Source organism: Carassius carassius, chromosome 39 (assembly GCF_963082965.1).
Source record: "Carassius carassius chromosome 39, fCarCar2.1, whole genome shotgun sequence".
NCBI classification, from domain to species: Eukaryota; Metazoa; Chordata; class Actinopteri; order Cypriniformes; family Cyprinidae; genus Carassius; species Carassius carassius.
In genome coordinates this window covers 13631225-13650347 of record NC_081793.1, presented here as the reverse complement: position 1 = coordinate 13650347, position 19123 = coordinate 13631225, and the positions used below count along the sequence as shown (strand labels likewise).

At 37.0% G+C, this 19123-nt stretch overlaps 1 protein-coding gene across 1 annotated transcript in view; it reads left to right on the top strand.

Moving 5' to 3' along the window:
- Positions 1–18318, top strand: part of LOC132121421 (serine/threonine-protein phosphatase CPPED1) — a 35896-nt gene extending 17578 nt beyond the window's left edge. The window contains exon 4 of the mRNA XM_059530779.1: positions 17910–18318. Coding sequence (XP_059386762.1) covers positions 17910–18133 — 224 coding nt within the window. The 3' untranslated portion in view covers positions 18134–18318. The remainder of the gene's footprint in view (positions 1–17909) is intronic.
- The last annotated feature ends 805 nt before the right edge of the window (positions 18319–19123 follow it).

Genomic DNA, 19123 nt, shown 5'->3' with positions numbered 1-19123 from the left:
AATTTTCTGAAGACAGTCAGTTTCCTTCAGAAATACAGTGATATAAAAACACCCGCACAGGGTTTCGACTTTGACACGTGCAGTGCTCATGTTTATTCAATGAAGTTAAAGCTTTTTGGGAAATCTATTTGTGGTGGTCAGTTTTGATATTGTGGCAGGAGCCACAAATAAAGCAATTTATGGGAAACACAATGAAACTTACCTGCTTGAACTCTTTCAAAGTGTCTGTCTTTTAAAGTGTTTTGGTAGTTTGGTGTGTTTCATGCTTTATATGTCGCCACGTCTCAGTGCTTTTATGACAACCGGTTCTTAAAAAAAAAAACACCGGTTCTTAAAAAAAAAAACTTGTACTGTAACATTTTCATTTTTGTAGTACCGACTTGGTACAAAAGTACCGGGTCTTTTGACAACACTACCCTGTTCAAAAGCTTAGATATGCTTGATTCTTAATACTGAGTTGTTATTGGATGATTCACAGCTGTTTATTTATTTATTTTTGTGATAGTAGTTCATGTGTCCCTTGTTTGTTCTGAAGAAGAAAATTGCCAGCTGTTCTTCAGAAAATTCCTTCAGGTCCCACAAATTATTTGGTTTTCCAGCATCTTTTGCATATCTGAACCCTTTCCAACAATGTCTGTATGATTTTGAGATTCATCTTTTCACACCGAAGACAACTTATTTTTTAAACATAACGATTACAAAAGGTTCAAACGGACACTGATGCTCCAGAAGGAAACACCATGCATTAACAGCCAGGGGTATAAACTATTGAACAGAAATATTTTTTTTTATTATTTTGCCTAAGTATCATATTGTTTAATTTAGTACTGCCCTTTAGAAGTTACAGAAGATGCATGTTTCACAGAAGACAAAATAATTTTTCCCTGATCTTCAAATTCATGCAAATTCATGCACTTCAATGCATAATTATTCCATATGATCTCTCTTATTTTAGTAAAATAATTAACATTTTGCAGATAATGCAATAAGTGCATGTAATGAAAAAACATAACTTCAACATAAACATGACTTCAAGCTTATATATATAAGTGTGTGTGTGTATGTATATGTATATATATATATATATATATATAGCTAAATGAGTTGAAGTTATGTTTTTTCATTACTCATTTATATATACAGTCATGGCCAAAAGTTTTGAGAATTACATAAATATTAGTTTTCAAAAAGTTTGCTGCTAAACTGTTTTTAGATCTTTGTTTCAGTTGTTTCTGTGATGTACTGAAATATAATTACAAGCACTTCATACGTTTCAAAGGCTTTTATCGACAATTACATGACATTTATGCAAAGAGTCAGTATTTGCAGTGTTGGCCCTTCTTTTTCAGGACCTCTGCAATTCGACTGGGCATGCTCTCAATCAACTTCTGGGCCAAATCCTGACTGATAGCAACCCATTCTTTCATAATCACTTCTTGGAGTTTGTCAGAATTAGTGGGTTTTTGTTTGTCCACCCGCCTCTTGAGGATTGACCACAGGTTCTCAATGGGATTAAGATCTGGGGAGTTTCCAGGCCATGGACCCAAAACTTCAACATTCTGGTCCCCGAGCCACTTAGTTGTCACTTTTGCCTTATGGCATGGTGCTCCATCGTGCTGGAAAATGCATTGTTCTTCACCAAACTGTTGTTGGATTGTTGGAAGAAGTTGCTGTTGGAGGGTGTTTTGGGACCATTCTTTATTCATGGCTGTGTTTTTGGTTAGAATTGTGAGTGAGCCCACTCCCTTGAATGAGAAGCAACCCCACACATGAATGGTGTCAGGATGCTTTACTGTTGGCATGACACAGGACTGATGGTAGCGCTCACCTTTTCTTCTCCTGACAAGCCTTTTTCCAGATGCCCCAAACAATCGGAAAGGGGCTTCATCTGAGAATATGACTTTGCCCCAGTCTTCAGCAGTCAATTCACTATACTTTCTGCAGAAGATCAATCTGTCCCTGATTTTTTTCTTTGGATAGAAGTGGCTTCTTTGCTGCCCTTCTTGACACCAGGCCATCTTCCAAAAGTCTTCGCCTCACTGTGCGTGCAGATGCGCTCACACCTGCCTGCTGCAATTCCTGAGCAAGCTCTGCACTGGTGGCACTCCGATCCCGCAGCTGAATCCTCTTTAGGAGACGATCCTGGCGCTTGCTGGACTTTCTTGGACGCCCTGAAGCCTTCTTTACAAGAATTGAACCTATTTCCTTGAAGTTCTTGTTGATCCTATAAATTGTTGATTTAGGTGCAATCTTAGTAGCCACAATATCCTTGCCTGTGAAGCCATTTTTATGCAATGCAATGATGGCTGCACACATTTCTTTGCAGGTCACCATGGTTAACAATGGAAGAACAATGATTTCAAGCATCACCCTCCTTTTCAACATGTCAAGTCTGCCATTCTAACCCAATCAGCCTGACAGAATGATCTCCAGCCTTGTGCTCGTCAACATTCTCACCTGAGTTAACAAGACGATTACTGAAATGATCTCAGCAGGTCCTTTAATGACAACAATGAAATGTAGTGGAAAGGTTTTTTTGGGATTAAGTTAATTTTCATGGCAAAGAAGGACTATGCAATTCATCTGATCACTCTTCATAACATTCTGTAGTATATGCAAATTGCTATTATAAAAACTTAAGCAGCAACTTTTCCAACTTCCAATATTTATGTAATTCTCAAAACTTTTGGCCACGACTGTACACTGCCCGTCCCAAAAAAAATCACACACTAATATTTCATTGGACTGCCTTTAGCACTGATTACGGGACGCATTCACAGTGGCATCATTTTGCTAAGCTTCTACAAAGTCACAACATTTATTCCCATCCAGAGTTGCATTCATTTTTTACCGAGATTTTGTATTGATGATGGGATAGTCAATGGGGTCAAGGTCTGGCTCTGTACTCTGTGGTGGCCAATCCATGTGTGAAAATGTTGCATGCTCCCTGAATGACTCTTTCACAATTTGAGCCCTATTAATCTTGGCATTGTCATCTTGGAATATGCCATCAGGGAAGAAGAAAAATCAATGATGGAATAACCTGGTCATTCTGTATATTCAGGTAGTCAGCTGACCTTATTCTTTGGGCACATAACATAATCATCCATGCAGTAATTATCCAATGGGAGTACCTTAACTATTAGCTTAGTTAAATCCAGGTGGTGACTTTTTTTTTTTGCTAAAAAATAGTCAGGGTGTATAAGACCCTGAAATTATCTATGCAAGAATGTTGCAGTAAATGGCACATTTATGGTCACATGGTGGAATAATGCCATTGCCTTGCCTGTGGCTATTTAATTATGCTGTGAGTGCCTTGGAGTGCTTTTACCGGATATATAATTAAAGCTTTACGGACAAGAAATATGCAAGTTTTCAATACACAAGATTCTATTATAAGTATAGACTCTATAAGAGACATGTTGTGCATAGGTTAATTATTGATTATAGAACTCAGAGAAGGCTTAATCAGAGCGGATGTTGCTTTATTTAACAGCTGTGTAGACATACTCGGTATATGTTGCTCAATACTCTATTTTCAAGATAATATCTAATGACCATTTTGGGGGTTTTCAGTCCCTTTGCTTAAAAAAAGATTTCAGCTATTAACAGGCAACTCAGTATTTTAGCCTGAAAGGACTGAATCTGATTGTTGTTCAAATTTTAAATTCCTACACCAGGATGTTATCATGTGGCTAGTCTCGAGGAGCCATACCTTCAGACTGACAATTGAAGGTCTGGAATCCATGGCTGCTTTCATTGGCCAATGCCCGCCCATAAGTCCGTTTGACCGACATGTCAAACAACCAATCACAGTTTGTATAGTTCATCGTCACGTTTTGGGGCATGGAAATGTTGCCACAATAACAGACAGGTGTGTAAAATCTCAGAGGTATTTTAAAGATTATATGCCACAAACGTAAATTTTTTCACATACTTTAAAAAATCTAGCATTTATTTGATTCTGATAAGCACTCGTCGTCACAGTTGTAATCACGACGGCTTTCTTCTTTCGTGAGGGGGTTTGGCTGCACGGCATCTTTGATTCCAGGCGAAACGTTAAAGACTGCAACACACACGTCTCCCGGAAGTCCTGTATAATTCAACCAGTCCGATGACAACTTCGAAACTCCTTAATTGTTTCCAGTTTTGTGTGCATCAGAAGTTTATAGCCAGCGGTCTGAGGCTAACACTATCATGTGGCTAAAAGGATTGGCAAACTGCAATGGTATTGTTACAGCTATCAAATGACACACATTTTTGAATGTGTCAGATAAGTTTACTCTCCATTTATTTACAGTTATACATCAGTTCTGACACCAGAAACCATAAAATGAGTCTCTGTCCTGTGTATGTTGGAAAAGTAATAAGTAAATCCAATGGATTAGTGATTATGTTAGCCATAAGGGAAAAATATAGATAATTCTTTGTTTCTAAGGTTAGTGTTCAAAAGAAATGATCCAACGATCCAATATATATATATATATATATATATATATATATATATATATATATATATACATATATACATATATATATATATACATATATACATATATATATATACATATATACATATATATATATACATATATATATATATATATATATATATATATATATATATATATATATATATATATATATATATATATATATATGGTCAGAGATGCATCATGGTGTGTTGATATTGAAAATCAGGCAAAACAGAGATTCAATCTCAAAAAAACTAAAAGTGACATTGGATTCAAACTTTAATCTCATTTTATGTACAGGTGCTCGTCATATAATTAGAATATCATCAAAAAGTTGATTTATTTCACTAATTACATTCAAAAAGTGAAACTTGTATATTATATTCATTCATTATACACAGACTGATGTATTTCAAATGTTTGTTTCTTTTAATTTTGATGATTATAAGAACTAAGGAAAATCCCAAATTCAGTATCTCAGAAAATTAGAATATAACTGAAGACCAATACAAAGAAAGGATTTTTAGAAATCTTTGCCAACTGAAAAGTATGAACATGAAAAGTATGAGCATGTACAGCACTCAAATACTTAGTTGGGGATCCTTTTGCCTGAATTACTGCAGCAATGCAGCATAGCATGGAGTCGATCAGTCTGTGGCACTGCTCAGGTGTAATGAGAGCCCAGGTTGCTCTGATAGTGGTTTTCAGCTCTTCTGCATTGTTGGGTCTGGCATATCACATCTTCCTCTTCACAATATGATTTTCTATGGGGTTAAGGTCATGCAAGTTTGCGGGCCAATTAAGAACAGGGATACCATAGTCCTTAAACCAGGTACTGGTAACTATGGCACCGTGTGCAGGTGCCAAGTCCTGTTGGAAAATGAAATCTGCATCTCCATAAAGTTGGTCAGCAGCAGGAGGCATGAAGTGCTCTAAAACTTCCTGGTATATGGCTGCGTTGTCCTTGGACCTCAGAAAACACAGTGGACCAACACCAGCAGATGACATGGCACCCCAAACCATCACTGACTGTGGAAACTTTACACTGGACATCAAGCAACGTGGATTGTGTGCCTCTCCTTTCTTCCTCCAGACTTTGGGACCCTGATTTTCAAAGGAAATGCTAAATTTACTTTCATCAGAGAGCATAACTTTGGACCACTCAGCAGCAGTCCAGTCCTTTTTGAAGTGAGACGCTTCTGACGCTGTCTGATGTTCAAGAGTGGCTTGACACAAGGAATGTGACAGCTGAAACCCATGTCTTGCATACGTCTGTGTGTAGTGGTTCTTGAAGCACTGACTCCAGCTGCAGTCCACTCTTTGTGAATCTTCCCCACATTTTTTAATGGGTTTTGTTTCACAATCCTCTCCAGGGTGCGGTTATCTCTATTGCTTGTACACCTTTTTTTCTACTACATCTTTTCCTTCCCTTCTCCTCTCCATTTATGTGCTTGGACACTGAGCTCTGTGAACAGCCAGCCTCTTTTTTAATGACCTTTTGTGTCTTGCCTTCCATGTGCAAGGTGTCAATGGTCGTCTTTTGGACAACTGTCAAGTCAGCAGTCTTCCCCATGATTGTGTAGTCTACAGAACTAGACTGAGAGACCATTTAAAGGCCTTTGCAGGTGTTTTGAGTTAATTAGCTGACAGCTGGCACCAGGTGTCTTCACTATTGAACCTTTTCACAATATTCTAATTTTCTGAGATACTGAATCTGGGATTTTCCTTAGTTGTCAGTTATAATCATCTAAATTAAAATAAATAAACATTTGAAATATAACCGTCTGTGTGTAATAAATGAATATAATATACAAGTTTCACTTTTTGAACGGAATTAGTGAAATAAATCAACTTTTTGATGATATTCTAATTATATGACCAGCACCTGTATGCTGTGTGTTCATGGAAATCGAGTAGTGTGTGTAAATGAGTCGGGTGCTGTAGAGGGCGACAGATAAGGGCTTGATCGGAGCAATGACACATCAACTTTTGCTATTTCAATTTCCACAATGATCAAAACATTAAGGATGCAAAATTGAGGAATTTGCTTGAAAAAAAAAAAGAAACCAATCCTCTTGGAGATCAGAGATCACTGTCAGAGGAAAACACAGCCACTGCCCACAGACTAATTTTACCGGGCTCCTTGAGCTCGTAGATTTAATATCCTGCTGCAAATTATATTTGTATGATTTAAACCGCATTTTCTAAAAGGCAGCAAGGCTGTGTAACATCTGCCTTGGGTGGAAAACATTCTAATCACTCCAGATGTAAGCTTTTTGAGGTTTGTACAGTGGGTGGCATTTGCAATGGCTACATATAATATACAGTTCTTGATATAATAAGCTGTTTACAGACCTATATTCCTCTGCATCACTGACATAGCAGTAAAATACTGTTAATCTCTAATGCCCCGTCCGTCAGGTCCTCTGTGCTTTGTGTTAAGTTAGGGGTGTGGCGGTACTAGTATCAGTACCGAACGGTTCCCGGGCAAATTCCAAATGGAAGTGATCATCCCTATCCCCTTAGAGTGGGGACTTTGGAGTAAACAGTGAACGTGCGTGCCATTTAGTCGTTAGGAATGCACTTTGCTAAAAGAACAAAATAATTTCCTCATCATCGTCAGCTGGCATGTTCCCGGCACAGCATCAGCAGATGTCACTTTTTTACTGTCATAAATGTTTTTTTAATTGTTGTTAAATAAACAATAACAAATAAACAAATAAACATACATTTTATATTTAAAAAAAGTTTTTAAAATAGCTATATATATATATGAAAACTAATATATATAAACCTATTTAAAATATAAAATGTATATTGTGTTTATGTCGATGTCCATCAACGAATCTGCTGACGGACACGTGCTGCGTTATCACGGGAACATCCCAGCTGAAGATAATGTAAGACTAATCTGGTCTAAAATGTTTACAGCTACCAATAAGAGAGTAGAATTTGTATCCGTTTAAGTTTTTCTTACTGTATAAATACATTGCACATATTTTCTCCCTAAATCAGATATATTTGGGTATGATTGTAGGGTGTTTTGAACACCTGAATACTTGGGATGCATTTTTTTTTTTTAACTCATATGTACAGAAGAAACCCATGAGACATTTTGTTGTTTCACATTCAAGTCTTTTCTAATGGCATCTTTTATAAGAGCCATGGTTAAGTGAAGTTGAAATGTTTGTGTGCTTTGTAAAAAACAATTGATTGCATTGATTTACTTATTGGTAAATGTACTCTTGACAACAGTACTAAACACACAAGTAGAAATAGAGCTTGTGCTATCTTAAAAGGCAACTTGTGTTTTTGAGCCCCCATTGCATTGCATTATAATGCATAAACCTTTCTCACACTGCCAGTGGTGCTATCTTGTAGTGTGTTAATTAGCAGTGAAAAGCCATGTGTTTCCTCTGCTATTTCAGCTGTCTTAATGCTCTCATTCAGCACACGCCAGTAGAAATGAGAGCGGGATTTGGTTAATCAACACAATGCTTGTCATCTGCAGAGAATTGTAGGTAAGCTGGCATGCGTGTTGTTTTAGGCAGACATTGAAGAATAGTGTGTTCTGTGGAGGTTACAGTGTGATGGAGTGCCCATTGTTATCAGATTTCCTTAAGGAAAGGCTTGGCTGTTCATTTGTGTCTCTTAAGGTCTTGCATCATTGTACGGAATGTTTCAGGGGTTTAAAAGACAACTACCAACTGAACATTTTGCAAAAAATTACTGAACAGGGTCGGTCCACAAGCCTTTGATTGCATTTGGGGTTTCTTTGAGTATTTTGTCTTTGATTGGTAATTTGGGTTAAAGGAATGGTTCCCCCCAAATGAAAATCCATTATTAATGCGTTAATTAATTTTAACTTAGCGCGTAGGAAAAGCACACAAGTGAGTAATTTTGGAACATCAAGATAAATAAAATCATGACACAAAACACGATACTTTCTTCTCTGTGATTAATATATCCGTTCTGAGACAGTCAGGATTATACAGCCTAGAAAGTGCACAAAGAGCGCTCCCTCTATAATCACTAAAAGCTGTCAATCACTTCAGTTTATCGCAATCTCATAATGTCCCGAGAATCATTGAAGCTGTCTGCATTGCACAATGAATCTCTTATTTAGATCGTATCTACACATTGATATCCTGAGAGGATTCGCAAGCTTGCAGAACTCAGGACTTGACAAAAACTTTGCGATTTGAGCGGTGAGTGAAAATTTGACACTCTCTCCAGAACACAAATACACACTGGAACATTTGCCAAATATGCAGAGGTGTCAAGTAACGAAGTACAAATACTTCGTTACATTACTTAAGTTGAAATTTTGGGTATCTATACTTTACTTGAGTAATTATTTTTCAGCTGACTTTTTACTTCTACTCCTTACATTTTCACGCAAGTATCTGTACTTTCTACTCTTTACATTTTAAAAATAGCTTCGTTACTGGTATTTCATTTCGGCTTGTTTTCATTCCGGCTTGTCATCATTCAAAAAAAAAAAAAAAAAAAAACCTATCCAGATAAATCGCGCCATCCGGATGAAGTGAATTGGATTGTGGTTGGATGAGAAGTATAAACAAATACCATTCCGACACCCTATTGGTTTGTACGCGATCCATCGCACCTGTACATGACACAAATCACATCACACTCCAGACAGGACATAGCCAGTGTTGGGTTCGTTTATCAAAAAATATATTTCTTAAAAGTAGGGTTGGGTATGGAACCGGTATGCACCGAACCGAATAAGAGGAAGCAGATTTCGGTGCCTTTTAAATACCTGAGCGATCGATTGAAATTTGTCCTGGTTCTCCGAAATGTACACAAAAAGCACGGGCGTTTCTAGGCTTTTTTAGCGGGGCTGTAGCATTTAGCTCCATAAACTGTACACAAATTTGCGATCGCCTCAGAGTCAGTCCCCTTAAATTTTAATATGAAACCGGCGTCAGTCCGGTCTTTTCCCCGTCTTTCAGCGCGCTCTTCAATCCGCAGACTGCGAGTGGAGCAGTGCATGCGCACTCAAACACAAACAGAGGACACAAGGTATGTGTTTATTGACAGATTGTTAGAATATCTGTATCTGTGCAGTTCTTTGTCATAATTACAGTTTACAAAAGGTCACGAGGAAGCAGTCGGTTTCTCATCTACTATAAAGTTTTCGCTTGTCACCGCTCATCACTAAACAGCTGTTTCCTCCAGCGAAAATCTAGCCCTTAAAACATATGAATGAACACATACTTTAATTACACTTATTTAAATATACTTAATTTAATCATACGTACTTTATACATACACTAGCTACTGTGCAAAAGTCTTAGGCACATTAAAATTTTCACTTCAAAGAATGGCGTTCGGCCAGTTATTTATATATTTTGCTGTAGTGTGTCAGTATAAAATATCAGTTTACATTTCCAAACATTAATTTTGCCGTTGTCAAACTGCTTGTGCATTCAAAACTGCACTAGATTATTGTTAAAATGAATGGCAAACTGATATTTCCTACTGACACACTACAGCAAAATATATAAATAACTGGCTTAAAACCCTTTTTTGGGGTGAAAATACTAATGTGCCTTAGACTTTTGCACAGTACTGTGCTTTACAAACGACATTGTTGCTAGGCCTACTTTATAAAGAAGGAGCATACAGTAATTCACAGAACTGATTAAAGACAGTGACGGACAGCACTTATTTTAACTAAATATCAGAGACATTGACAGAGATACAGTAGAAACATTGTGTAGTTTTGTATTAAGTAATGACCCAGATTTGTTAAATACATTTATTAGCCTTAGATTAAGGGAAGCACAACTTGGGAAATGTGAGCATCCAAGGTGAAAGCTATGGACTTATTTTAAATATTTGTAATGTTCTTTAATGTTATCCATAGTTTTTTTGTGGCTCTTTTTTTTTTAAGTATCGGTTCAGGCACCGTTTAGGCACCGGTACCATTTTAAAAGTATCAAAATGGCACTGGATCCTACTTAAAAGTTATTATTTCTCACTGGCACATTTACCAAATGGGTGCTTTCTCTTCGTCCTCCACAAATTAAGCTACTGTAGGTAGTTCGGTAGCGAGACGTTTTAATAAATTATCGTTTGCGATTGATGACGCGATTGACAATGTTGTGATAAGTAGGCTGTACCAACTTTGTAACTCGTCCCCCCCCCCACACTGGACATAGCAGACCTATGTACCGAATACAGGAAGCTATCAGTCAAAAAGGTATCAGGATTATGAGTTATTTTTCATTTTTAGTTTTTGATTATTCACTTGGATTAATCATTCATTTTGACAGCACTACAATGTTTATTGTATATAGACAACCATACAAGGGTAATTGTTTCTTAGCCTGCGCCAATGTTCTTGTCCGTTGCCCTTTCAGATTCCTGTAGCTAAGCTTTGATGTACATTTACAATCCATTAAAGGTTATTGATGCCTCTGAAGTTTGACTTTTTGCACCATAACAATACTTATAGGCAACTACCGTATTTTTCGGACTATAAGTCGCACCTGAGTATAAGTCGCATCAGTCCAAAAATACGTCATGACGAGGAAAAAAACATATATAAGTTGCCTCACATTCACCCATTCATTCATACACCAACTGCGGTGTCAGCCATTCAAGGCACCATCCAGCTCGTCAGGAGCAGCTGGGGTTAGATGTCTTGCTCAAGGACACCTCGGCACTTGGTCAGGTGGAGCCAGGGATTTGAACCACCAATCTTCTGGTTTGTAGACAACCTACATGAACCACTGAGCCACTGCCGCCCCGGCGACAATGTTGTAATGCTAAATTTCTCCAAATCTGTTCCGATGAAGAAACAAACTAATCTAAATCTTTGAAGGCCTAAAGAGAATGAATGTTCAACAGTGTTTTTGTTTTTGGGTGAACTGTACCTTTAAGGTAAACTGCAGATGGTAAAAAAAAAAAACTTTCGTTTTTCATCAATCTTTGTACTGATTAAAAACTAATTTATCAGTTTTCATGTTATATCATCTAATAAATGGCCATTATTAAAGTTTTTATTTTGTATAAATACATTTAAAATATAACACTAAAAACTAAAATCAGTCATTTTAAATGCAACAGTGAACTGTCACAACGTTATAATGTACAGTATAGTATGAAATCTGTTTATTAATTTTGACATTTATAAAGGTTACTTTTAATGGTGTTGTTAAAATTTGTGTTTTTAAAGAATACGTAAGCAGAGAAAGTAATCTAAATGTAAAAATTGAGAATATGAACATGATGATCATGTTTTTAAAGATAAGAAACAGCTCTGCTGTGTAAAGGAATCGGGTTTGATTGAATTTGCCAAGCACTATGCCAGTTGCCTTTCATGCATATATTGAAGAAATCATAATTACACAACTCCATCCCCATTTAGAGGATCTACAGTGATAAATGGGTGCGATATATGACCAGCATAAGCAATGTTCTCCTTGCACAAAATCATTTTGTTCTTCCTTATGTCTTGCTAATTATTTCTGTCAGAGTTTGTGCATAATGTATCCCAGTGGCCTAATGACAGCACACACAAACAGGCAGAAACACACACAACCCTCAAACTAAACCGTTAATGCAGTCTGAGTAGTTTGAATAGATGAGACGAGATGAGGATTTACATATCATCCAAATCTGGCAGATCCGTTAGTTCTGTGGCTTGGAATAGAGACTCTGGTAGCACTTTAATGTGTCTCCAGAGAACTGAGCACAGAGCAGCATCATACTTACTTATTGGACTAGATCTCAGGCTTATTTTATGTGAATGTTTATTTTTAGTATGTATTATTCTCTCACATTCTCAGCAAATTTCACCTCTCTCAGCTAAAAGGCATGTTGATCCCTAGATACTACTCTTCTTGCAGTAATGAGCCCATTAATTAATGGGCTTATAAATGGGATTTTGTTAAATATATCTACAAGATGTGATATAAAAAGCAATTTATGGAAATAAGTCACTGCAAGGAGTGGACAAAGTTCAGGAAGAATTAACTGGGGAAACAGTACAGAAGGGTGCTGCCATATTACTGCTGCTGGCGTTGATGTAGAATCCCAAAATTCCCAGCAGTTTGGCATTTTTGATCATCTTTAGATGGATATCTTCTTATAAACATGCAGAAACGTCTTACTTTACAACAAATCTCCACCATCACAGCTCTGTTTGTTGTTAAGAGATCACAGCTTATTAATCAGCCTGATTACAGAACTGGTGGGAGTATGGACACACTGAAATGTTAACAGTCAAAAATCACAACCGAGAAAAGAAGAGACTGCAAGCATGCTGAGACACTGTTGCAAAAATGCATTCATTTTTATGGCATGCAAAGCAAAAAAATGTCCAAACAGAGACACAGACTAATGTGATTACTGTAGTGTATTTTCGTCGGCCATGGATCTGAGGAATCACACTGTCTCAGGGTTCTGTCTCCAGAAGAAAGATTTTATTTTCAAGAGAAAACAAAACCGAGAAAGCTCTGCAGAACAGTCTCCCGAGTCTGTGTCGGTTCTCTATTTTATACAGTGCTTCTGAAGGCGTGCCCATGTTCAATACATTTCATACATATGGATCTGTCTCCAGCTTGATTTTAGGATGTAGAATTTATTTTAAGTGAAACGAGGAGGCCTAATAATATATTGTGTCTTATGTCAAAACAGTGTGTCCAACTTTACTATATGCTGTATTTTGGTAATGTCTGCACCAAGGAGGTCTGATCATATATTTTGTCTAATGTCCAAATAGAGTGTGCAGATGCACCATATACTATACCCCTGCACTCTCTGCACATTCCATTCTCAGGCAGGCCTCTACATACAGTCAAAAGCATGATTATAACAGTAGAATAACTTGATACATAAATGGCTAGAGTCACATTGATTATGCCTGATTAGTTTACATATTGACCAATAAAAATCTTCCACATTACATGAATAGAGGGAAAAAAAAAACGTTTATTTTAAAATCTTGAGATAATTATGAAAAAAGACTATCTATTGTAGCGTTAAAGTCAAGTCACCTTTATTTATATAGCGCTTTAAACAAAATACATTGCAACAAAGCAACTGAACAACATTAATTAGGAAAACAGTGTATATATCATGCAAAATGACAGTTAAAGGCAGTTCATCATTAAATTCAGTGATGTCATCTCTGTTCAGTTTAAATAGTGTCTGTGCATTTATTTGCAATCAAGTCAACGTTATCGCTGTAGATGAAGTGACCCCAACTAAGCAAGCCAGAGGCGACAGCGGCAAGGAACCGAAACTCCATCGGTGACAGAATGGAGAAAAAAACCTTGGGATATGTGTAAGCCAGGTTAAAGAGATGGGTCTTTAATCTAGATTTAAACTGCAAGAGTGTGTCTGTCTCCCGAACAATGTTAGGTAGGTTATTCCAGAGTTTAGGCGCCAAATAGAAAAAGGATCTGGCACCCGCAGTTGATTTTGATATTCTAGGTGTTATCAAATTGCCTGAGTTTTGAGAACGTAGCGGACGTAGAGGATTATAATGTAAAAGGAGCTCATTCAAATACTGAGGTGCAAAACCATTCAGGGCTTTATAAGTAATAAGCAATATTTTAAAATCTATACGATGTTTGATAGGGAGCCAGTGCAGTGTTGACAGGACCGGGCTAATATGGTCATACTTCCTAGTTCTAGTAAGAACTCTTGCTGCTGCATTTTGGACTAGCTGTAGTTTGTTTACTAAGCGTGCAGAACAACCACCGAATAAAGCATTACAATAATCTAACCTTGAGGTCATAAATGCATGGATTAACATTTCTGCATTTGACATTGAGAGCATAGGCCGTAATTTAGATATTTTTTTGAGATGGAAAAATGCAGTTTTACAAATGCTAGAAACGTGGCTTTCTAAGGAAAGGTTGCGATCAAAAAGCACACCTAGGATCCTAACTGTTGACGAATAATTGACAGAGCAACCATCAAGTCTTAGACAGTGTTCTATGTTATTACATGCAGAGTTTTTAGGTCCAATAATTAACACCTCTGTTTTTTCAGAATTTAGTAGTAAGAAATTACTCGTCATTCAGTTTTTTTTTTTTTTTTTTTGATAAACTCTTATATAAAATGAAGGTACCAATTAAGGTCAAATGCCTGTCAGCCCTCTTTAAAATATAGTTTTTGGGCTATTCCACCTATCATGACCTATACCTTGAGGTGGGTCTTGGTCTTCTTGAATTTATCCAGCAATTCACATTATGCAACAGTGTCAGATTTTGACAATCTGTTAAACTGATATTAAATAAATTCATGTTTTCTAAATGTTAAGCACCTACCTTTGCAGACTATTCATAGAAAACAACACAAACACAATGTTTTTTAATAGTTTCAGGGCTGTTTTGTGCAGATTTGATGAAAAAGCCCCCTATTTTGTATCAGGTTTCAGGCTGATGTGTAGTTACAGCCGATGTATGCAGTCATTAACAGTATTGCATGCCTAATTATTCTATCCGTTAGTGCAGTAGAGAGGATGTCTTTAGAGAAAATGACTTAAGAAGTGCCTTGATTTTTCTTCCCCCTCCTCATTTTCACATCTGAATTCTCCAGATAATTGGACACTTTTTTTCTCGTCATGTTTCTGTTGCTTGTTTCCATCGAGTGTATTAGAGTCTATGATATGATATGTGAAAGATGCTTGAAATGTGCATAATCTTCCAATTTTACACGCAGTTATAATTCATTCTAATGTTTTAATTGTTTTTTAATTTTTGGAAAGATTTCCGCTTTATGTGATGCACTAAGTCTTCAAGTGTCAAGGTGTTTGTAATTGTGTTGTTTCATTAGCAGTGTCCAACAGAGCATGAAAGCTATCGTGTGCATGTGGAACAAGAACAACTTGTGAAATTTAGATGAACTCTGACAGCAAGCAGCAATATGTAATTATACTTTTCAACATTGTGTTCTGTCATTATTATTTTCTCCTTTCTTCTTCTTCTTCTTTTATGTATTCTGCCATCATCCCTGTGGTTTTTGCCACCTTTGTGCTGTGCGAATGAAAAATTCATGTGAAATTTTGTTTCCTGTTTCAAAATGCATCTATTACCTCGGTATGGGGGTACCACCTTTTCAGAATTCTCTTCAGAAAAGAAACCTCGGCTGAAATGTGGAAGAGCCACCTTCAGCCTCACGTCCCTCACCAAAGAGAGCTCATTTGTGTGTCTCACTCTGGGTGACTTGTTTGATGAACTACAGTGATTCTGCATTCGGTCCATTGCTTTAAACCTCTGAATGGCAGACCTTCGGCCACTGCTGCAGAGGAGAGATGAGAAGCTTCACAATGGTTATGCAGATTTATGGGCAAACTGAATTCGAAGCAGTCTTCCCCATACCCAGGTGTTTTTGCAGTCAGTTCTACCAGCATGGAGACACAGTCAGTCAAATAGGAAATGCAGATGATTCAGTGGCAGTGTTGAGCTCATAGCCTCAAAGTTGGTTTGATTATAGTCTTGTGCATAATTGTGGTCTACATTGCAACTCATGCTGGTCAAGAACCGAATGGAACATCTTATTAAACATCCAAGTCTGCATTTATTTGATTAAAAATACAGTAAAAACAGTAATATTGTAAAAAATTATTAAATAAAATAAAAATTTATGCATTTAGCAGATGCTTTTATCTAAAGCGACTTACGTTGCATTCAAGCTAACAATTTTCTAACAATTATAATTTAAATTAACATTATAAAATAACATTTTATTGTATATTAAATCTATTAAATCTATTAATAGATAATATACATTATACAATTGTATAATCTATTATTAATATATTCTATTTTAATACATTTTAAAATGTAATGTATTCCCATGATGGCAAAGCTGAATTCACAGCAGCCATTACTCCAGCCTCCAGAGTTACATGATCCTTTTGAAAATATAGTAATATGTTGATAAAATACTCAGTAAATTGTTGAAATAAGCTAGGCTACTTAATATTTTTCTTGATACCATGATACAACTTTTTTCCAGGATTCTTTGATGAATAGAAAGTTTAGAAGGAACAGATTTATTTTTTTTAATAACATTCTTTTGTACATTGAGAAATGTCTTTTTTTCACTTTTGATCAATTTAATGCATCCTTGCTGAATAAAGAATTAATTTCTTTGAAAAAAAAAAACATTCTGGTCCTATGCTTGACAGAAATGTCACCTATGTTGGTTTTGTTTTTAAGTGCCATTCAAAGGTAGCATGACTACGTCAGACTTCGTACTTCTGCTTAATTTCAAACGTTATGTGATTGGCTTATGGGTAACCAATGATTTTAAACTTCAGACAAGCACCCCACCACCAGAAAGAAAACGCTTGTCAATTATGCAGAGTTTGGTATTACCAGGCTAATTTAAAGGTGGATTAGCTAAAATAGACTATCACAATAAATTATGTGTGGAAGAAATTCCCATATTCACCTGACCTAAATTTAACTGGATGTCTCCCAACACCAAAAATGATTATCAGGTGTCTTGACTGCATCGGCAATAGCTCTGACTGCACCGGAGAACCAGGCCTTAGACAATTCGGTAAAGAATTACAGCTACCCAATGTCTATGAGTCTCACTCGGAGTTAGAGGATGACTCGCCCCATGAACACTATTACTTGGGACTAAGATCTCTAGTGTTCCACCAACAATAACCAGACAGACTCCAGATGATGCCTTTGGATATGCTTTATTTACAATCACAGAGAATCCATCCAGCAAAACAGATACAACAGTTTTCATAGAATAGGTGCATGACAAAAGCAACATGCTTAATTTTTCTCTTAAATGATTGGATTATCTTAAATGTTCCGTTAAGCAACAGACATATAGCCGTCTTTTACATATGCATCAATTATTGCAAAATACTAACTAAAGTTTTGGAACATTTTGTTCTAAAATAATATGTTTGGCCTGCAATGAAGAGAAAAGATAGTTATGATATGATTTAAATGATTCATAATAAATTCCCTTTACATTTGACACACAAAGGACCTGGAGAAAACAACAACAAAAAACAGATATTATTTATGGACTGTGTGAACTGAATTTCTACCCATCCAAACGGAACAAGTACACAGACAAAAGTACCTCAAATAAAACTTTGAACTTCTTTCAATGATTATATGTTACTAACCTTTCAAAAGTTGGTAAATCCAGGGATTATTTCATCCTAAAAAAGACCCAGTATCAACCTGGCAAGTACACCTTAGTTTCTAGGTAGATTTAGATTTATTCACTTTTATTTAAAGATCGAACAGGTGCATTAGATTTGTTCATATGTATCTGGTCATCAAATGGACCGTGTGCATCTGTAGACATGAAACTGAGATTGATGTGGTCATGAATTAACTGTTTTGTGGGATTTCACTGGAGAAACATTTTATTTTTAACTAGACTTCTACTATATGTCTCTCGTTTCAGGGGTGAAAGCTGTGTTCTCCGGGCACTACCACAGAAATGCAGGGGGCTGCTATGATGGGCTGGATATGGTGGTGAGCTCCGCTGTTGGTTGTCAGCTAGGAGATGACACTCACGGTGTGCGAGTGGTAGTAGTTACTGAAGATGACATCATCCATCGCTACCATAGTCTGGACCAATTAACCCAAAGAGGAATGGACGAAGACCTGAAGAAATTGTTGGTTTGAATCCACCTCCAGGTCACTAATCATGTGATTGCATCTTCATCTTCAGCATTCATTCTAGAAACTGAGCCGTTGATTGTACAGTTAGAGTTTTCAGGTGTGTTTTTTACAGGAATGAAAAGTCTTACATTCTGATTACATTAGCAAGCATTAAAAATTCGAACCAGTGACTCTTTTGATCTTTGATACTCACCTCCTCTGTCTCCCTACTTTTATCATGCAAATGTGTCTGAGAATTCCTTAAACACTGATGTTAAATCACCTCATGATACTAATGGAGTGAGGAGATGCTAGGATAGAATGGTAGTTTAATAGTGCTGAACATTTTGGATGACAGTTGGATGAGTTCACTCTTTGCTCCTCTCTGCTCGTTACTCTGTTCCATCTCTGAGTGGAGGAAAGAGGCAATCTCTATGGTAACTATTGGAAGACGTGGCTGTGGTGACCGGGACATTGAGTCACTTGTTCTGTGGGTGGATCACCGAAAACATAATTGCTGACCTCACCTTGCACTTAGAAGCGCCCGAAAACAGCAGGGTGTGACTGAACGACTTTGGTGGCAAGCATGCAGCAAGAAAGACATCTTAAAATGACCAAGCTCTTGTCTGAATCCAATCTGTCACCTCGTAGCTTCCTCACCAGTGTCATACATGCTAAAATTAAACTAGATATCTTCCAGTTATCTTTCAGTCTTTTCATGTAATATTTAAATGTAATGTCTAATGCTATGATCATACAGAGGGGTTCAAAAGTTTTCATTTGAATGTCCAATGGTGTGACTTCTTCCTCTGGTTGTGCTGGTAGCAATGCAAAGGGAAAAGAGCAGGAATCCGTTTCAACAGCCTTGAGCATGAAGCGCTATAGGATGCTGATCCCCTGGAGCACCGAAGGGTCTTAAAATCTGGAACACAGACTTGGCCCTGGATTAGGTGGAGAAGGTCCTGGAACATGCAGATGAAAGTACCTTGAAGTGGAGGTTTGCACGCTGGAGCT